Source organism: Mobula hypostoma, chromosome 23, assembly GCF_963921235.1.
Source record: "Mobula hypostoma chromosome 23, sMobHyp1.1, whole genome shotgun sequence".
In the NCBI taxonomy this organism is placed as follows: Eukaryota; Metazoa; Chordata; class Chondrichthyes; order Myliobatiformes; family Myliobatidae; genus Mobula; species Mobula hypostoma.
Genome location: NC_086119.1, coordinates 8,142,714 through 8,165,214, shown reverse-complemented (window position 1 = coordinate 8,165,214; position 22,501 = coordinate 8,142,714). Strand labels below are relative to the sequence as shown.

The 22,501-nt window shown below is 39.0% G+C and overlaps 1 protein-coding gene across 3 annotated transcripts; it reads left to right on the top strand.

Annotated features, from left to right (window-relative positions):
* The first annotated feature begins 93 nt into the window (after window positions 1–93).
* On the top strand, window positions 94–22,102 carry prr11 (proline rich 11). Of its 3 annotated transcripts, none has more exons than XM_063031857.1 (11): window positions 94–291; window positions 2,334–2,487; window positions 4,504–4,657; window positions 7,216–7,347; window positions 11,329–11,580; window positions 13,184–13,282; window positions 13,375–13,473; window positions 14,140–14,246; window positions 15,192–15,254; window positions 17,466–17,559; window positions 19,988–22,102. In XM_063031857.1, the coding sequence occupies exons 1-11, from the start codon at window positions 285–287 to the stop codon at window positions 20,060–20,062; spliced, it is 1,236 nt and encodes a 411-aa protein (XP_062887927.1). In that variant the 5' UTR covers window positions 94–284; the 3' UTR covers window positions 20,063–22,102. The 3 variants fall into 3 exon arrangements, with proteins under 3 accessions (XP_062887927.1, XP_062887929.1, XP_062887928.1); XM_063031858.1 differs by lacking the exon at window positions 94–291 and adding an exon at window positions 339–378; XM_063031859.1 differs by lacking the exon at window positions 13,375–13,473.
* The last annotated feature ends 399 nt before the right edge of the window (window positions 22,103–22,501 follow it).

Genomic DNA, 22,501 nt, shown 5'->3' with positions numbered 1-22,501 from the left:
TGCACAAACTCTGTCTTCTTATTGGGAATAGCAGAAACGCCATTTCTGATTGGATTGCCTTTTAGATTTTGTAGTGTGCCGATAGGATGGCGGGATCATTTATACTGTCACTTCATTGGACAGTCATAATACGCTCTGCACGCTATTGGATCAGAAAGGAAATGTTGGATTGGCTGGAAGTGGCGTTCGGCTCTGGACCTTGTGTTTTCCTATTTGTTGAGTTAAGTCGAATGACGATAAGAAACTCGAGGCGGTTGGTCGAGAATAGTTTCTAAGCGCGGCTTATGAAAGGTAAGTGTCTATTGGGTAGTGAATGAGCGTTTTAATTTTAAACTGCTGCCGCTGTCCATGTCATGTTGGTGAATTCATTTGTTTGAGGTGAGTATTGTGGAAGTCTGTACTCTGCTTTTTTTCCCCTATAGGTTCTAAGTTTGGAGACTGTTAATTATTCGTAGTGCTGTGTGTTGTCAATGCTAGAGATTCATAGTCCAAGCAGTAGTTTTCAGCATAAGAGGTACTCGCTGTAGTGGTAGTAGTGTCAGATTAACGGTTCTTCTTGGGGAAGTGTCTGTATCTTTGCGTGACCTCGCCCCTCATTGTCTTCTATCCTTACAAAATCACTGGGATTTCTGCGTCCTCAAATTCTGCCAACATCTTTAATTTATTTTTGTTGTTAACTGCCTGGACCTGATCATTTCCTACTTTGCAGGAAGTGAGTAGGATATTAAAAGTTTTCAGCTGACAAAGTGTACTTGTTTAAGTTTACCTTGTTTAAAAGCTTTTATATCCGGCAAGTAGATAAGCCATTCTCTTACAGCATGCTTAATGTTATGGACCATAAAGCAAACGAATTAACTACATACGACTAATTAGAGGTCAACTGGTTTACTGTGAAAAGTCTTAGCAACAACTTTAAGCGTTGCTTAGCTTTAAAAAAAGCATGTAATTAAGTTGAGAAGGGGTGTTAAAAGGATTCCAATGACAGGAGGGCAAAACAGATGGCTGAGGGGTAACTTTAGAGGTAAGTAAAATGATGAAAGCATTGGTAAAATGAATGGTTGCAGTCTTTTCTCCCCCTGGGTAGAGGAGTCTTGTACCAGAGGATTCATTCTTCTCCAGCCCTTATCTTTCCAACCCACCTACCTGGCTTGTCCTGGCTATCCTCCTTCCCCTCCACCGCCTTTTTATTCTGGCATCTTTCTCCTTCCTTTTCAGTCCTGATGAAGGGTCTTGTTGCTAAATGTCAACTGTTTATTCATTTCTATAGATGCTGCCTGACCTGCTGAGTTCCTCCAGTTGCTTTGGATATCCAGCATCTGCATACCTTCTTGTGTTTATAACATTAGAGAACTTGGTTTAAAGTGAGGGAGGAATAATTTAGAAGGGGCCCTTGCAGCAAGTTTTTGACCCACATAGTGTTGTGTATATGGAATAAGCTGCCAGAGGAAGTGTTAAGAGGTGGGTGCAATTACAAAGTTTAAAAATCATTTGGACAAATATATTGAACAGTGGTTTTTGATAGATTCCAGATCATGGTCTTTGGGGGCTTTGCTATTGCTTGTATGGTGGGTGATGTGGAGTCGGATGCTATCTAATGGAGCAAGGGGGAGGGTTGCTGCTTCTGCGTGGGAGGGGGGCTTTGGGGTTCTACATTTTTCTGTCAATCTTTGGGTTTTTTTGTTTCACGGATATCTGTGAAGAGTAACAGTTTTGTCTACAGCCTCTGATATTACCATTGGAAAGGTTTAGAGGAATATAAATTAAATTCAGCAGGTGGGACTGGTTCAGGTAGGCAACCTGGTAGATGCAGATGAGCTGCACTGAACATTTTGTGCTGGTTAACTCTCCCTAAGATTTTGATAGTGAGACAGCTGGGAGCAGTTTATATGTAGTGCGGAATCATATAAAAATAATCTCTAGTTATAGTTAATACTGTGCTTTGGGAATCTGTTTCTCAAGCAGAGCAAAATCCCACTTGGATGATTGGTAAATCTGCCTGTAGACATTGTTGGGACTATTGGCCACGGTGCTTTAAAGAAGGTACAGTATATTACAGGCATGATGCGCTACAGGAGAGTGGCAGGTTACAACCGCATACATCTGGTAACCTACTTCAGATCACCACCTTGAAGAGACAAGATGGATTGGTGCTGTGACAGAACTGAAACTATGACGCATGAGAAAAGTGATTTTTATAAAATTAAATTCCAAACAAATTCTTGATCGACAGCACTTGTGTTCAATTGACTGCTGTAGAGCCTTGAGAGGTTGGGGCAATGTTTTGAATTTGGTGTAAATGCAGGATCTATTGACATTATAAGTTTCTTCCACAGTTATGTTTAAACTGAATTGGCGTCGCAGAAAGCGGAAGATCATGAGAAAATGGCAAGCAATAGGAAGGGCACAGAGAAAAAATAAGCAAACGATGCTAAGAAAGTACAAGGGAGATATCTGTAAGCCAAAGCCAACCACTTGCCAAACAACCGAGTAAGTAACTTTTCAAAATGCCCATTTTTCAAATTGAGCCTGGATTACATGAAAGTATGGTGGAAGCCAGTTAATTGGGACACACTGGGACCAGTACATTTTGGTCCAATTAAGTGGCTGCCCATATTAGCTTAAGTTTCATGGAAATGGTTTATTAGAGAAAAGTATAAAAGGACAGTAACAAATTATGTATATAAATGAAATGCATACCAAATTAAACTTTACCAATTGTATTATAGTACTGTAGAACTGTATTAGTTCCTAGTAATTATCGACAGAAGAATTCATCCAGTGTATGCAATGAACAAAATCAGTGCGGACTCCTAGTACAGTATTGAACTGCCTTCAAACAATGCTATCAACAATTGCATCTTGCAAATCTTCATTTTCATTGTAACATTCAAAATGATTGTCGATAGATGCCTTAATTCTTCATAGTTCCTAAGTTGTTGAAGTAGTGAAATCATTTCATTTTCACTCCCTGCTGTTTCTGGCATCTCCAAACCTGAATACTTAAAACCACCACTGTGTGCAAAACAGTTCGGAATTTTCTTGCTGCTTATTTCTCATGAAATGTCAGTGACCAAAAAAAAACACTTTTTTAAAGCACAAACACACACAGATGCTAGTTAAAAACTGTTCACACAGTACACACAATTGACGCTAGTTAGAATCTGTTCGGCAAGTCTCCTGCCCCAATTAAGTGACAGCATCCCAATAAAGAAAGGGAATCCTGGCTATTTTCTTGATTTGTTCTTTAAGAATTGACCCAAATAAGAGGCTGTCCCAATTAACTGATGGCTCAATTTACTGGAATCCACCGTTTTACAATAAATGAACACTATGTTCCGCATTGCTTCTGACACACCTAGTATCAAATACTGTTTGAAAAAGTTGCTAGGGTATGACAGACGCCCTTTATTTCAAACAGCTTTGTAAAAAAGCTTTTGCTGGTCTTTGTCCATCTATGAAGAAAATAAATCTGGGGTGTTAATAACGGAAAACAGATGGTAGCTGTATACCAGTATGCTGCATGTAATTAGGAAAGCCTACAGTTGGTTATCATTTATTAACAGGGTCACTGAACACAAAACGATGGAGCTTGTATTTCAGATACACGGTGTATTTGTTAGATTGCATCAGAAGTACAGTAGACAGTATTAGCCTCCTAATTTGAGTAAGAATTTATTTTATTTAGGGATACAGTGTGGGACAAGCCCTCGCAACTCGACAAGCTGCATCGCCCAGCATCCCACTGATTTAACGCTAGCCTAATCACAGGATAATTTACAATGACCAATTAAGTGGTACCTCTTTGGACTGTGGGAGGAAAGCAAAGCACCCAGAGGAAACACATGCACACGCAGGCAGAATGTGCAAACTCCTTACAAATGATGCTGGAATGGAACTCCAGCTTCAATATAACAGTGTCACGCTGACCGCTACGCTACTGTGGCACCCGATGGATGTTAATACATTGGAAACAGTTCAGAGAAGGCCACAAGAATGGCTAGGTTTCTTATAAACAATGAAATAAGATGTGACTTGGATCATATGATCACTCGGTGGCTGTGGAGAGGATGCTTCCTCCTGGGAGAATCTAGAAGTAAGGGTTTCAGTTCAAAAATAATCATTCCAGTTACGATGCATGCAATTTCCCCCCCCCCTCAGAGATCATGACTCTTTCCATCAAACAACAGAATAAGCAGACTCAGATAAATGAGTAGCAAAGGAGTGAAAGGTTACCATTCTGTCCTGTTTCAAGCATCTTATTGCAGTCATATTGCATTTTTATATTGTATTGCTTCATTGTGTGTCTTAGACATCACAAAGCTGTGAAAGATAGACTATTCATTTGTCCCAATTTAATGGAATTATTTGGACTATACTGGATTTTGCATGACTTCCCTGCTATCATTTGATTTTTGTTACTTAACATTTGATGTTTGTTCCTCTCTTTGACTAACTTTTATGTGACATATAGTCCGCTTACATTTATTTTTATTTTAAATCCAGGAAGGAGGACGTGGTCGCATCTAACAGCAATTCCTTCCTGCATGAATCAGTTCCTGTTGGGCTCATTCCTTTAGCAAATGTGAAGAATTTTTTGAATCCTCTTAAGACTGTGGTTTACTCCATGTATTCATGGTGGCTTAAGAACATTAGGCAGGTATAAGTTCAAATCAAATCTACTCCAATCCAAACTGTAGAAATACAGCTCTTTGCTAATTCATTGAATGGTCATTTTCAATCCTACAAATTTAATGTGTCCATTAAATCTCCATTTTGTAACTTTTTTTGCTATATATTGTATTTTGGTAAATAACATAAATTGAAATTTTAAGTGCGCTCTGGTATATTACGACATGGCTAATGTAAGTCCAACAATTGGTTGTTTGATTGTGGAGGGAGTGAAAGCATTTGAACCCACAGTATCACAATAATGTTCTTTATACAGGTTTGAGTGCACTGACTGGCTTGATTCAGACACTAATCAGCCTTGTATCTTGCTCACCCGCAACTAATAGCTAAAAATTGCCCATATCTTCCAGCAACTGATCTTGTAGCCAAACAAGATGATCCAGGGTAAGAGTCCCTCCGAGGCTTTATGCTGATGCCATGTATTCTTCATCCACACCCTACCTCTTAACATTTACATCCATACCCAAACCTAACTGCCAGCACTTCATTGTTCCCACTAGTCATTTCATCTCAACCTAAACCTGTTCTCATTTGGCATAAATCGAAACTTTCCACCAGGAATTCTTGAGCTCTTAGTGAGTAGCATCAGAAATTTGCAACATTGGCCATTGAGGCTATTTTGTGTCATTCAAAAAAGAACTACCAAGTCCAATCCCACATTCTGCCACTAAGTTCATATCTCTGCAGGTTGTGACAAGCAATTCTTAAAGAATAGTGGTTCTACCTCTCTGACCCTTCATCTACATTTATTCTGCCTGAACCCATCTGGATGAGAAAATCATTTAGGGATCACTGTATTTTTTTTTTCATAAAAATGTAGTTAAAACCTCTCTGAACATGACAAGAAAGATACGAGCACCTAATATGATCTCTGTACTGCTCAACAGTAACACTCTTGCTCTACACAAGTGGAGGATTCTTCAGTTCCCTAACAGATGACTTTTTTAATATAATATAATTTAACTCTCAATGATTTTTGACAGAACTCAATGATAAACACTAAGGATATTCTGCCCGTGATTCTACAAGCTATGCTCTTGGAACAGAGATGAAGAGGAATCACTTGAGCCAGAGCATGGCCAATCTGTGGAACTCATTGCCATAGATGGTTCTGGAGGCCAATGCATTGGGTATATTTAAAGTGGAGGTTGATAGGTTCTTGATTAGTAAGGACATCAAAGGTTACAGGGTGAATGCAGGAGAATAGTATTGCCATACTTCCAGTGCCAACATAGCATGCTCACAACTTAACTAGCCCTAATCCATCCACCTTTGGAATGTGGGAGGAAACCCACATGGGGAGAATGTAGAGACTTCTTGCAAACAGTGGCACGAGCTGAACCCCAATTAGTGATTGCTGGTGCTATAAAACGACTGTATTAAGTGCTATGCTACTGTGCTGCCCAACTGGCTGAAAAAACTTCCTCCTCTTTCCTCTAATCCTTCTGTAAAATGCTCAAAAGCAGGTGCACCCTGATCTTTTTCCATTCTACCATAGGAAATGGTTTGACCCCTGACTTAATCCAGGCCTTTTATAAAACGTCAATTATCTCTCCTGTTTTCCAAAAGAAAATACCTCTAGCTTATCTAAGCCTTCCTCAGAGCTAGAATATCACAATTCTGGCAACACCTTTGTAAATCTACTCTGCACCTTCTCTGATGAAGTTGCCTCTTTTTCTAATAATGTGACCAGAACTTTTTTTATGAATTCAAAATGGTGTCCAAATAGTGTTGCACGCTGTTTTATTTATTCTAACATACCCTTCCTGCTCTTGGGTTCTATGCTGTGGCTACTAAAGGAAAATAAGGTGACTAACATTGATATCTTCTTAGGATCTGTGGATATATGCTGCAAGGTTTCTGCTACCACAAAGCCCCCCCCCCTTTTTTTATGGAGGTTGTTTGTGATTCTACACAATATCAAAAGCACAACTGTAATGTGTTTGTATTTTTGTTTTCCTCTGCACAAAGAGGCATGTTTGTGTTTTTTTTTCCTCTCCACTTTTGAGAGGCATAATGTCACTGCAATGTGAAGTATTGATCCAAAAATTGTCGCATCAAAACTTTTAATTACATAAATCTACCACACAAAAATTTTGGGATGAAAAACATTTGTTATGACTTTTGTTAAATCAAAAAAATGACCCGGTAAAACGGGTCTCATAACTTTTAGTCTCTAATTTATGAATTTTATACTTGAGGGGTTGCTAGAACCTGCCACTAAGTCAATTTTAAAGCCAATTTCCTACTTTCTGTAGGCTTCTCCTTTCTCGCCCTACCATGAGGAACCTTGTAACAAGTCCTGCTAAAATCTATCAAAACATATGAAATCTTGTCTTTTATTATCTTCCATGTAATTTCATTACCCAACTATTACTTTTAAATGAGCCTGGTCAGTACTATCTGAAGTAGAACTTTTTTGATCCAAGCTTATCTGCATGTGACCTTTGGCAGATGAGGCAGAGGGATAGAATTAGGAAATGACAGTCAGATCTATATTTTGATTAATTTCCTTTGCATTCACAGGGATTGGAATTCATCAAAGATACTCTATATCCTTCACGTGTTTACCTGCGGGAGCTGAATGCACTTCGGCAACAAATTGAGTCACTTGAGATCAAACTAACACGAATGCAAGAAATCTTTGAGCACCATCAGGTTATCATTCTCTTGCTAGTATTATATCCATTTGCTTAATATTAGGATTCCTCTGAAAGAAAAACTTTGAAAGTGCTATTAAAATTTCTATAGTTTTAATAAATTATTTGTACTAAATTATTTGATGTAAACATTGTGAGCTATAAGATTAGTATTCCCCTTAAACTAATTGCTCCTTACTGGTAAAGTGAAAGAAGAGAGAATGATTTTAATGAAACAATGTCAATATCTATGGAAAGAAAAACTGTTGTAACATTTTTGGTCAAAGATCCTTCATCAGAAGGAGAGGAAACTAGTTTTAAGTTGCACAGTGGAGGGTGAGATGGATAGGACAAGAAAAGGCTTCTAGCTCCATAGGAGGGATGACCAAGGTGATGAGTTGTTAACAAAGCCGTTTGGTCGATATGTTATTGATAAGTGGACAACATGGTAGCAAAGCAGCTAATTACACTGCCAATGATCACTGATCAGGGGGTCAGTTCCTGTCGCTGCTTGTAAAGGGGTTTGTACGTTCTCCCTGTACCCTCGTGGATTTTCTCAGGTGCTCCACTTTCTTCCCACATTCCAATGATGTCAAACATCAGAGGTGCGGAGGGACTTGGGAATCCTCGTGCAAGATGCCCAGAAGATTAATTCACAGGTTGAGTCTTTGGTAAAGAAGGAAAATGCGATGTTGGCATTTATTTCAAGGGGAATAGAATATAAAAACAAGGAGATAATGCTGAAGCTTTAAAAGACAGTAGTCAGTCTGCGTTTGGAGAATTCTTAACAGTTTGGGGCCCCTTATCTCAGAAAGGATGTGTTGTCATTGGAGTGAGTCCAGAGTAGGTTCACAAGGATGATTCTAGAAATGAAGAGGTTAACATATGAGGAGCATTTTGCAGCTTTGGGCCTGTACTCACTGGAATTTAGAAGAATGCAGGGGGATCTCACTGAAAACTACCGAATGTTGAAAAGACCAGATAAGATGGATGTGGACAGGATATTTCTTCTGGTGGGGGGGTGTCCAAAACTAGAGGCACAGCCTCAAATCTGGGGGAATGACCTTTTAGAACAGAAGTAAGGAGAAACTTTTTTTAGCCAAAGAGTGGTGAATCTGTGGAATGCTCTGCCGCAGACTGGGATGGAGGGCAAGTTTGTGGTATATTCAAAGTGGAAGTTGATTGACGCCCAGACCAATCAGGAATCTAAGGATATGGTGAGAAGGTTGGTATTTGGGGTTGAATGGGATCTGGGGTCAGCCATGAGGGAATGATGGAGCAGACTCAATAGGCTGAATGGCCTAATTCTGCTCTTCTGGACATACAGGTTAGGGTTAGTAAATTGTGGACATGCTATGTTGGTGCTGGAAGCCTGGTGAGTTTAGGATTGCCCAGAACAATCCTTGCTGATTTGATTTGACACGACGACACATTTCACTGTATGCTTCGATGTACATGTGACAAATAAAGCTCATGTTAATTCCAAAAAAAAAGGTAAACTAAGCTAATATTGCAGAGCGGTAACCTGCAACTGAACCATCCAGTTCTGATACAAAAAGAGGAAATGTCATTTGCAATTGTTGAATTTGATATTAAACGTGGAGGATGGAAGAAAATGTACTGTTTCTTGAGCCTCTTTAGAGTAATACAAGAAAGCCACAGGCAAGCTAGGTTAGGAGATGGGTGGGGAATGAAAGCAATGAGCAATCAGCCTTTTGGATTGAACATGAGCCTTTCACAAAGCAGTCACCTCGTCTGTGATCAGTGATTTAGCCAAAAACTCTTGGAGCCGGGATTGCATTGGGGAAAACTGCAATTAGTGTATATTGCTACCTCATCTGAAAGGGTTATCTGCTGTCCTGTATGGTGGGAAGGGAAGAGGTAAAAGGAGAGTGTGATGCCTCTACAGCTGCATGGGAAAGTGGTGAGAAGGGGAGTGCTTCGTAGACAAATTAGATTACGTGGTCTCAAAGGGGATGGTCCCTTCTGAAATGAGTGGGAAGTGCAAGAAATTTCTGGTGCTAGTATCCCATTGAAAGTACCAGACATTGACCTGTTGTATGTAGATGTTGGTGGGATGGAAATTGAGAAACTGGGAAATGTTTCCTACTTCTGCCAGTACGTGGAGTGAGAGTGAAGATGCAGAAAACAAGTCAAGGTCTCTGTCCATCAAGGTAGAAGAGAAGTGGGCAGTTCAAGATGAGAAATTGCGTCTTTGCAACAATTTGATTAAATATAATTTTATCTCAAAATAGCCAAGTGAGTGTTTATTTAAGGAAATAAAAGTTGCTGTGATTAAAATTCCATGGTTCATTAAGTCCACAGTTTGCCTTGGTTGGGCAATAATGTGAACATTTTTAAGTGTTTTCTAGAAATGTTCTGGGAACTTAGGTTAATGCTTCATTCTGAATGGGAGCAACATTTGTGTATTTCTTCAGGGAAAAATAGAAATTAAGCCTAGTTAATTTTTACCGACCTAAATTTAGGTTCAGACCTCTGCTGGGAATTTAAAATGTATGAATTTGCTAATTAATAGCAGATAATAAAAGCCAGCCAATGGTGGGAACTTTAATTTTCCATGCAAAAGCAGCTGATATTTGTTCTTGGGTTGTATTTGTATAAATAGACTTAAAGATTGCTCGAATTATTATTTAATAAATCTTGTTCTGGAGAAAGCAATGAAAGGAATTAATTCCCTGCCAAAAAAGAAATTTGAAAGAATTCTACTGGATTAAAAATTTGAAAAAGTGCAAGGTTAGAATCTGACATGTGATCCGGGAGATGTGCATCTCAAGACTCATTCATTCTTTACCAGTGATTTCTTGAATGACCCGCCACCTAGTGGAATTAATGCAGGCTTTGTGTGAGCTGAAACTGCGCAGTGAGGTTGCATCTTTATTCAGCAACACATGATAAATAACAGCATGAATCCTTGGCCTTTAGTAAATCATCTGTTTTATTTGTTCATAGGTGTAAGATAAAGTCTCCATAAGAAGACTGCATGATGTTTTGGGTGTCAGGGCTCCAAGGAAACAGTGCGAAAGGATGCTATCAGCAACTAGCGACTTTTTTTTTGAGCGATTTTTAAATCTGAATATTTGAAAGTGAAAATTAAATTGTGTTGGAGAGATGAATCCCAAATTGGACAAAGTTGTTGGCCGTGACTAAATTTGCTCAAATTCCATCCCATGGATACACTTGAACCAATTTCATTTGGTATTAGCTTTAGATAAATCTTTTATGAGAACCGATGTTAATTTGTGTGGGATGTGGGTGGCATAAGCAAAGCAAACATTTATTCCTAATATTTATAGGGAAAAGTGCTAATGGTAGCTTGACCTGCTGCATTTCTTGTGATGGCGACTCTCCCATGGCTCTTCAGTAAGGAATTCTGGGATCTTGATCCATTGACATGGAAAGAATTTATTGCAGGCATTGGTAGTTCCGTGTACAACATTCTCTTGCCATCATACATGATGGTTTGAGTTCAGGAATATGTAAATTGTAGCCACTACAGTAGCATAGCACTTGGCGTAACACCAGTGATCAGAAAAGCGGGATTCAATTCTCACTACTGTCAGTAAGGATATTCTTCCAGTGGCACCATGGGTTTCCTCTGGATATTCATTCCACTGACACATACGTTAGAGTAATTAGCTCTGCATTAGAGTTGTACATTAGAGTTGTAGCTATGCTATGTATCTGCGAGGAGCATGGTGACATTGATGAGCTGCCCCCAGCATGATACTCAGGCTGTGTTAGTCATTGACACAAACAGAGCATTTGACTGTATGTTTTGATGTATCCGTGACAAAGCTAATCTCTCTAATGGATGAATTTATTGAATCACATGGCACAGCATGTTCTTTTGTACTTCTGTATTAATGTGAGCACTAATTGCTAGTTTGAAATGTCTTAAACATGAGATTCTGCAGATGCTGGACAAAATGTTGCTTTAATTGCTGTCTGCTGTTTCTGAATTCTGTTTTGTAATTTGTAGGACCCTAATACTGCAAAAGCAGCTGAAGGATGTTGCTGCCGAAAGCATGCAGATTCTGTACCAGGACTTAATAAAATTCCAGTATGGCCAGTGCAGCCAATTGTCAGTCGTGCTCTGCTGAAGATATCAGATGAGGCTCTTCCTCTTCTTCCTCCTCCTCCTCCTCCCCCACCTCCACTACCTCCAGCTTTCCTGCTTGCAGAGAAACCTCTGCAGATTAAACGGAAAAGCAGAACTGAAAATCCTCAGCAGGTAAGTGTGCACTGACCTGTTCAGTTTTAAAGTTAATTAAGCTATGTGAACATTTTGAAAGGAAAGCATTTTTATAATTAGGGTAGCATCTGAATGTATTTTGTTTGCAGTGGCACAGTCATTCCACTAGTAGAGCTGCTGTCTCACAGTTCAGCTGTGAGTCCTGGGTTTGACTCTGACCTCCGCTGCTGTCTGCATAGTGTTTCTGCCTGGGGTCTATCCAAGTGCTTCTGTTTCTTCCCACAGCCCAAAAAACCAAGTTGATAAGTAAATTAGCCACTGAAAACTGCTGCTAGTGTGTGGTGAGTGGTAGTATTCGGAGAGAGTTGATGGTAATGTGAGGAGAGTATTTAAAACATGGGATTAGTGTAAATGACTTGATGGTCAGTATAGACTCAGTGGGCCGAATGGCCTACTTGCATAACCGCATGACCGTATTCCTAATGTTTTGAAACAATTCCACAGTATTAGTAAATTTACTAAATGCATAATCATTTGTTGACTCCAAGTGAAATATTGAATTTTAGGAACATGATGCACTTGCACAAGTTTTTCAGGATCTTGACTGAAATTGTGCTTGTAGTATGATGAAGCAGATGAGATAAAATCCCTACCTACAGTGAGTGAAGTTTCAATAATTGACACTCCAGTGCCCACCTGTGAGTCTGATCCCCTTTCGGTCTTCAGTTTCACAAATGAAAAGGTGAACCCCAAATGAAATACTGTGTTTGGGATGAGTTCCAATCTATCTATAAATTATCCCTTGCTGTAATTAGAAGAACATTACCTGGCAGTGTTCACCCAGGTTCAAACGTATTCTGTTCCCAATCAAAGTTTGATCAAATTCGATTATAATCGTGAGTGAACAAGGGAAACGAGAAAAATGGGAGAAATTGGCCATGTATTTTTGTACCAATTCTGTGCAGCAGTGTTTATTAATAAGTAAAGTAAGAGAGAGGAGTCAGCATTTGGAATATTGTGAAACCAAATGGGAGCTGAGACAAACTGTAGTTTTTGTTGTTTTCTGCAGCTGCAGCGCTAGTATAGGTGGTTTTTAAAGGGAGGCTTATAGTTGAGTCCTGACGAAGGGTCTCGGCCCGAAACGTCGACTGTACCTCTTCCTAGAGATGCTGCGTTCACCGGCAACTTTTATGTGTGTTGCTTATATTTAAGGAACAGCTCCTTGCCCTCTGCCATCAGATTTCTCAATGGTGCATTAATACTACCTCAATATTTTCTCTCTTTTTGCATTACTTTTTCATATTATCGTAAATTAAAGTAATATTTCTGTGTATTGCACGGTACTGCTGCCGCAAAACAACAAATTTCGTGTTGTGTATGTCAATGACAATAAACCTGATTCTGATATTTTTTTTACTCTCACTTCAACTTGTTGGATATATTCCAATCGGGATACTATTGTTCTCCCTGACTATTAATAAACTTCAATAAATTTTTTGCTTGCATACTGTCCAAAACCATCTAACAAACTAACAAATGTCTAATTTTTCAAAGCTTCGTTTTCAGAGGTATTTCTTTGGGGTGTACTCATTAGAATCTTTTCTAAATATTGTTACTGCATTTGCAATCTTTATTCATTCAGACAATCCATGAGGAGATTCGTAAGTCACTATCCATAACTACGAAAGATTTGCTTCAAGTAAAGCTGAAGAGCACTGCAGACAGATTTGAAGTAACGAAGGTCAGTCAGTTTTGGTCATATCAAGCTAGTGGTTGGTTTATCATTATAATTTGTTGTAGGGTTGATCTTGTGATTCCCCCCCCCCCCCCCAGTTGGATAACAAGAAGAAGGACGGACCTCCATTTGTTACAGTAAAAGATCTGCTTCATGTGAAGCTGAGAAAGACTCAGAACAATGTAGAAAAGACGAAGGTGAGCATAATTCTAATAAGATTTTCTTAAATTGTCAATCTAACACCCAAATGTACTGGTTCGTTACTCTGTATAATTATTCTTGTAGTTCAGGGGTCCCCAACCTCTCTTATGCCATGGATCCCTGCCTTTAACCTAGGGGTCTGTGGACCCCAGGTTGGAAACCCCTTTTGTAGATGCACTACTTGTTTCAAACCAGCACACTTTTGAGCTTAAATAATTTTTAAATCCACACGTGAACAAGTGCTATTCAGATTTATCTCTGGTAATGATGTTTTGAAAATAGCAATGTTTACCTGATTGTCACCAGGAAATCCAGTAGTGAAGTTTCCCAAAAGAGCAGTGAGAATGTGGATCTTGCTGAATGGTAAGTGCTTCAAGAGACTAAGAGGAGTCGGGTGAAGCAACTAGAGGGTTGTGCTGACAGATTTATGCAAAGACTGACAGAAGAGGCTCAAGTGGGATGTGCCTGCTGACACTGAGTTGGCCTAAATATCTTGCTTTTGTATTTATTTCTAACAGGAACTCAGGATTTTTAAAAAATATACTTGCACTTAGAGTATTTAGCTTTACTAACCATGAATACACCAGGAGACAAAGTTGAGCAAAGATTTTAAGCCTTTTCTTTTTGTCTGAAGCGCTATGAATCACGTACTTTGTTTGCAGATGGATACACCAGGAAAGAAAAGGTCTCCTTTGGTCACACTCTCTGATCTACAAGGCTTTAATTTTCAGGGAAATGCTAATCAACTACAGAAACCAACAAAAATGATGTAAGTCAGACATCCTTCCAGACAACACTCAGTGCCTGAATGTTTTGCAGAGTAATTTTTATTGTATGTAGCAGTTTAATAAAACCTTCTATCTAAATCACTGACAAACAATGTGAAAAGTAGCAATCCCAATACAGACTCCAAAGGAAACCACTAGTCACTGGCAGCCAATCAGAAAAGGCCCCATTTATTCCCACTCTCTGCCTCCTACCCGTTAGCCTTTCCTCTGTTCATGCCAGTATATTTCCTGTAACACCATGGGATTTTACCTTGTTAAGCAGCTTCATGTGAGGCACCTCGTCAAATGCCTTCTGAAAATTTAAGTAAATGACATCCACTTAAGTGGGTGAGGAAAAGCATCTTAAACTTGAATTATAATCTGTAACTTCAAATGTCAATATTCTTGATATAGTTCAGGAAACAGTTGAAAGTAAACGCATTCAAGGACCCAGGACTTAAATGTTTTACAAACATTCAAAGTCTGGTCATTGTTGTAATGTTGGAACTTTATTGACACTGGGGTCCTGAAAAAGAACAAGGTGATAGTGACTATCTAATCTGTTTTGGTAAAGTTGCTTAAGAGATGGATGGCAAACCTGATACCAGTACTAATTCCTTCTTTTTCATTCAGTGGAGATCACAGATGGAGTAGCGTTTGTTGCATCCAAAAGACCACATGTTGAATTGCAACTTTGTCTCAGACAATTCTTTCTAGCCCTTTATTAGCTAATCAGGAATATTCTCAAAAATGCATATCACTTCAAGTTTTGAAGATGTCAGTAGATCTGAATAGAACACCATAGGTCTTGAAAGCTTTTCTAAAGGATGAAGGAGTTTAACCTAACCTTTCACTTTGTTTAAACTGTTTCAATGTTTAAAGTAAATAAGGCACATTTAAACAAACTGCAGTGCAAGTCTTGATTTTTTTAAAAATTTTTATTTAAGGATCACTCCACATCGACCTGTTTTGGATCTTCGGCAGCGTCTAAAGAAAGTAAATATAGAAAGGTAATAGCTAGTGTTTAAACATTAATCCTTAAGTTGCATTGGTAATGTTATGAAGTTATATTAATCATGTGCACGTGACAAAAATGTGCTGAGATTTGGCCTGGAGATTAACATTGCCTCTACTTTGTGAGAAGTTTGTGTAGATTTGGCATGTCACCAAAGCTTTGACAAATTTCTATAGATGCACAGTGGAAAATATCCTAACTGGTATAGAAACACCAATACCCAACAATGGAAAAGACTACAGAAAGTGGTGGATTTAGCCAGAGGTGGCTCAGTCTATCACAAGCAAAGCTTTGCCACCATTGAGCACATTTACATGAAACACTGCCTCAAGAAAGCAGCATTTATCCTCCAAGACCCCCATGTGCTCTCTTGTAGCTGCTACCATCAGGCAGGAGGTACAGGAGCCTTGGGTCCCACACCACACTACAGCCATCCTGAAGTCACGTAGATAACTTCACTCACCTCAACTCGGAACTGATTCTACAGTCTATCGACTCACTTTCGAAGACTCTTTACAACTCATACTCTCTTTGCACATTGGTTGTTTGTCAGTCTATTTCTGAATATTTTTTATAAATCCTATTATATTAATCTTCATGTAAGTGCCGGTATGAAAATAATTCTCAACGTAGTGTATGGCATGCGATATGCATGCCTCCTTAAAGAATAAACTCAAGAATCACGTTCCCAGCTCTCATGGTTTTTCTTCAAATCAATTTAATGTTTTGAAGTTACAAAACACTGTGAATTTTACTTTGAATTTTGATGTGACTACAGGTGTAAGACAAAGGATATATATTGGTGGCAAGTAACTCCTTTCCCAACTTCCCAGCTCTTTCCACCATCTGCAGGGCAGAAGTCAATAATGAGATTATTCACCACTTGCCATTGTGCAACAGTTCGGTGAGGATAGACATAGCCCATGATCCATTATTCTGTTTTGAGTTCTAGATAGCAATGGTCAGTTGGTTCTTGCATCTCCAACATTTCTTTCTCTTTTGTTATCTTCAGTATATCTCGCTCAAAGAATAGTGCCTTCTTTATAAATACAATTCCATAACTACCTGTGATTCTTCCAGTCATTCATGGAAATGCACTTTGTCAACCTGCAAGGCTACTGGTAAACATCAGAATGAAATCTAGCCCTGCTTATCTTCTTAAATTCCACACGTACTTTATAACTGAAGAATGGCATTGGGAGGGGGCGTGGGGTGCTCAATATGTCTGTTATGAGGAGAAACTTGATTTTTTTTCTCATTCTTTCACCAAACAATCTGTAGCCCTCTTTCCACTCAGCCTTGAATCTAACAAAGGTGATGGAGGTGGGGTGGGGGGGCAACATTAGGTCTATTTGTCTCACATACATTGAAATGCTTTGTTTTGCGTCAGTGACCAACACTGGGTTGTGCTGGAGACAGCCTGCGAGTATTGCCATGCCTCTAGTGCCAACATAGCATATCCAAAACTTACTAACCCTACCTGACCCATAATGTCTTTGGAGTGCAGGACGAAACCAACGCGGTCACTGGGAGAACATACAGACAGACAGCAGCAAGAATTGAATCCCGATCGATTTTTACAGCCGGCATTATAAGGTGTTGTGCTAACCAATACGTACCATGCTGCCCACAGTATCCCTATGCATGTTTGGATCCTTGTACATTGTTCCCAGCTGAATACAAGAAACATTTGGAGCAGGCCATCAGGTTCTTTAAGACTATCCTGCCATTTAATATCATGATGGTCTCAATCCGAAACGGTGACAGTCCATCTCCTTGCAAAGATGCTGCCGGACCCAGAGTTCCTCAGTCCCATGACGTTGACCTACCTATCAAGCCACCTTCGTATCCAGTATGTCTGAAGGAGATTTTGCATTCTTTAATTTCATCCTTAAGCACATTTTTGTGCTACTTGCTGCTCCTCTCAAATATCATTGAAGTCCAACTCCAGTTTGTTAGCAGATGAAAATTAGAGACTGAATGTGATTTAAATAATTGATACCCACATTTTTCCAGTTGAAAAACACAACTTCTGAACAAGATACTGTACATCATTTTACAAAGAATTAAAATTACTCTTCAGGACTATGTGGAGTACTTGAAATCTTGTTGTGTAAAATTATATACCTTGCTAATGAAGAATAGATGCTTGTGTATTTTGAGTTGAATGCTATGATCACTCACCCTAAAAGGTGTTTGATTTTAGGAGCCCGGGTGGAACACCTCTGCACAAGGAAAACAAAGATACTGCGACGGGATTGACGCCAGTTATGACCCAAGCACTAAGACGCAAATTTGAGGTAAGTTAGCTGGTTGCTTTAACGCTCTTCATCCATCATTTTGTCAATGTGGCATCTAATAAATGGTGTCCTCAAAATATCCAAACTGTTTCCTTTTATGACTGTCTTCAGGGCATTGACCCTTTGCTGAAATGTGGTCTGTGCTTGCCCGCTGATGATTGCTAATAGTCTCCAGTTGCCAGGATTTGCTCACAGTCTCCACCTGTCAGGAAATCCCCATCAAAGCACCCACATCCATCCCACACTAAATGGTCACTTTTAGATACAGGGGTGTATGTTCCTGGTCTTCTGTTGCTGTAGCACATCCACTTCAAGGTTTGATGTGTTGTGCATTCAGAGATGCTCTTCTGCACACCATTGCTGTAGTGCATAGTTATTTTTGAGTTACTGTCGTCTTCCTGTCAGCTTAAACCAGTCTGGTTATTAGCTGACCTCTCTCATTAACAAGGAGTTTTTGCCCACAGAACTGGCACTCGCTGGATTTTTTTTGTTTTGGATTTTGCACCATTCCCTGTAAACTCTAGAGACTTGTGTGTGAAAATCCCAGATCAGTTTTGGAGATACTCAAACCACCCTGTCTGGCACCAACAATCAGTCCACAGTCAAAGTCACTTCAGATCATATTTCTTCTCCATCCTGATGTTTGGTCTGATCAACAACTGAATCTCTTGACCATGTCTGCATGTTTTTATACATTGAGTTACTGCCATATGATTGGATGATTAGATATTTGCATTAATGAGCAAGTGTATCAAATAGTGGCCACTGAGTATATGCCCTTTTGATTAATAACCAGCTTATCCAACTTGTATACAAAAAGGTTAAAGACTAACTCAGCAGTCTGGGTTTAACTCTAGTGTGTGCATCATCTGTGCTTATCCTAAATTTGCTGTTTTTCTTTGACATAAGCGAGTTTAAGCGAATTGTATCTCCTTGCTCACAGTTTGTTTCAAAGGTACACTTGGCACTTCCTGCACCACTCTTGGGCAGATTCTTGACTGTACTCTTTACAAACTTCTGCATGGCTTGTGGGAGTCAGAATAGGGTTTATCATCACTGATATTTCGTAAAGTTTATGGTGGAAAAAGCCTTTGCACTAGGGCAGTTCCACTCTCGGTTTCAAAAATCTTGGTCCAATGGTACGAAAAATTGTCACGACTGGAGACTTCCTCGGCTGTGGTGGATAGCCATGATGTCTTCTGTGCCTTGTCGTGACCTTCGCTTTCCATGAAGCGTTGTAGCACCGCCTTCTTGGCCGTTGGATCTTGTAGTTGATCCCACCCACCTGGTCCACTGGAACTGGCTTCACTTGCTGAAGTAGGCATATCCCTTTCTCACTGGGGATGGAGGTTCCCGGCTTTCCTCACCTGGTTTAGCCTGCCTGTCAAAGCAGTGTACTGGGGTGTGGCCACTAGTGAGCATCTGGTCATCCTGATGAGAGAGTAGAGAGCTGCCACTGGACTTCTGAATGGTCCATGAACACTAGCTCATTTTTGCGCTATTTATTTTGTAATTTATAGTAATTTTGCCCATGCGCTGTAGCACTGCTACAAAACAACAAAGTTCATATAAGTCAGTGATAATATTCATTTAAAAACTGTCTCAAAGTTTAATTTCTTGCAATTTTCATTTATTTTATATCACATTGGGAAGTATATTTGTAATGCAGCACGAGTACTCGTTTATGCAGAAAAAGAAACTTGTACTTTTAGCTTCTGCAAAGTAACATGTATTTAAACCACAAATTTCCAAACCCCCAATTGTATTCCCAATTAAAAAGGAAACCATGCAATTTTAGTCAGTTTGGTTACTTGCCCTGTGGAGAAAATGGAAAATTCTCTGATTGGTCTCCAACTTGTTCTGTTTCCACCACTGAGTTTCTTCAGACATTTTTCTCAGGTATTGCCTGCCAAAAAATCATAATGTTACAGAAGATTTCATGTTTAAAGACTAAAACTGTAATAAAACATTTTTAAACCATAATTCGGTGCTTAATTACTTGCCTCCCCTGACATGAATTCATGCAAAATTACTGTTTCTTGCAATGAGGGAAGCACATATGGGACATGGAGGGTTGTTATGGAAACTCTGACTACTGAAACCTTTGTGAATATACCCCTCTTGCTTGTTAAAGATGAACTCGTAACCTCTCAATCCACCCCACAGTGGCCCTTCCTTGCACTTTGTCTACCTGCTGCAGGGCACTACAACACTACATTATGCATTCTGTCAGTGCTTCTCCCTGTTCTACCTCAATCAGCTTGTTTTGAATGAACTTTACAGGTGGCTTTCAGAACTATTTTTTCTACTGAATCGCAGTACATGTGACAATAATAAATGAATAACAATAACTATTCCATGTTTTTGTTCAATCAACACTCGGGAGTGAGAAATCATTTCAATTAACACACTTTAGGTTCTGTTTCAGATGGCTCATCCGAAAAGTCCTCCTGGTGGCTGCTCCTCTTCAAACACCAGCTTTGATGAGCAAAGTGCTTGCTAACTTTTTACTTATCAAATTATGAAGCATGTAAATTCTTTGTTTTCTGTGTATGAACATGTATATTCAACAATGTTGAGATGAATGGATTCCACCTGTGCCTTGTCAATTATGAAGCATGTAAAGGTTTCACTTTCTGTATATATATATATAAATGTGTATTTTATGTTGTAGATCAGATGGATTCTAGCCTGTGAAAATCATTATTTCCAGTTGGTCACCTGGCCACCTGTGGTGTATGTCCTGGATCTCCAGTTGTTAACTGATGACATGGTGTGCACTACTCCAGAGTGCAAGCTGGGACAGAACCTGTTTATTCTCTAAAGCAACAGTCAAATGACTTAATTGTCCTCTTTAGGGAGGGAGATAACTCTTTTTGGACTCAACCTATGTTTATACAGTTGCCATAGATTTCATGGTCTACACCATCTTCATAGTTTCGCATTGACTCTCTAAAATTCAGATTTTAGGAGTATAACTAAAACTTAAGTGTTAATTTATTCACTGTTAGTTTTAATCTAATTCCCCCGCATCTTTTAAAATATAGGGTCCCAAAGGAAATGATATTATTTAGGGGTGGTTTAAAACCAAAAACAATGATTCCGAGAGCAACTCTTCACTTCTAGCCTTTCAGCTGCAGCCTTTCTCTGTGAAATCAGATATATCCTTGCAGTTGAGGGTGTTTGATATTAATGATCCTGAGTTATGGAACCTATCTCATACAAATTTAGTAGCAATTATAAACAACACAACCAAAGCAACATCTTTAAGCCACAGAACTTTGCAGCATTGCCAATTTTGTACACTTAAACTGGGAGGGTGTTAAAATGAGCACCTTTTGGTAATTAGTGGGGATAAAGTAATCAGATCTTGGATTTTCATTAATGCTAGGTGTGTGCAAACAATAACAAAGTGAGAAGATGATAATTTTATATTTTCATTTGGAAATGTGTTGTTGCACATGTGAGCTCAATTTCACATTTTAACTCGACTTCAGATGTCCAGGGTGCATTTTTACACTTGCCACATGGAAGTGTAGTGCAAAATCCTCTATTTTGCTAATGAAAGCAAACATACTCCAAGTATTCAGTATCAGAAGCTGGAAAATTCAATTTTAAAAAGTTTAGTTACTACCTCCACTCAGTTTCTGCATTGATGAATTTCCCTATTAGCTTGCTCCTGTTTTTATGTAATTCTTTGTGGCTATCAGTAAGTGAGATAATTTAGTGTATTCCGCAGTAATGATTATTCACAAGCTTCAGTAAGAAGGATCCAAAAAGTGCATCGGTTACTTATAATTGGAGATGAACAACCATTTAATGAAGTTGCCACCAAAATGAATTTGAGAAAAGCTATTGGACTGCAATAACATCCAGACATTTCAGTTGTATCCAAGTGCTATGTGCATCTTGTTCACTTTGTGGGAACTACAAAATTGACAAGACTGAGAGAACCAATAAATCAAAAAGCTTTGCTATATATCTATTTTGTAATTGTAGGAAAAGGAATTGTCTCAAATGCTGTTGATAATGGAGAATTTGTAATTTCCTATTTCTCACTCCTCATTGAGATTTAACTGCAGTGAAGGAAAAAAAGCCAGCTAGCTTTGTTAAAAAATACTTTATCATACAGTGAAAACAGTTGTTGAATGTCAGATTTCTGCTCACACTGTACCATTCTGTCATTGGCTGAGAGCAGCCCTGTGCAACTTAGATGTGGAAGTGATAGTGTATGATATACATCCCAGCCAGAAATCAATTTCCAAATTGAAGCAAAATACTATAGAATTTTAATGTATATAATACAGCATTTTGGACATGATGGACTTGAATATCTGTTACAAAAGTGGTGCTTAAAATTTCTTCATTTAAAGGTTACACATTTTTATGTAGCTTGTACAAAGAAAAAAAAACAAATACATCAAGCCAGTACTGAACATTGCACTATTCCCAGTGGGTGGATGTCAATTTTAAATGTTTTAAAATCTATATAGACTGCTTTTTATCATTTATCTATGTAATAAAATTGGGTCTTCAGCCTATATTCCAGTGTATGGTATGCTTTGTTTCTGTGTATATTTAATAAAATGTACACTATCATTCGTTTCTCAGTCAGATGCTGAGATAAATTACTGATGTCCTGACCAAAGAAAAATGCAATAATGAATGCTAATTGACAATTTATTGAGCCTGATATTTGTGGGATCGTAACTGTTTTTGAACTCTGTGGCGTGAGTCCTGAGGCTCTTGTACCTTCTACCAGGTGGCAGCAGCGAGAAAAGAGTACAGCCTGGGTGGTGGGGAGCTCTGATGATGGATGCTGCTCTCCTACGACAGCGTTTCATGTAGATGTGCTCAATGTGTGGGAGGCCTTTACCCATGATTGACTGGGCCACATTCACTACGTTGGGATGCCCACACCAGGCTGTGCTGCAACCAGTCT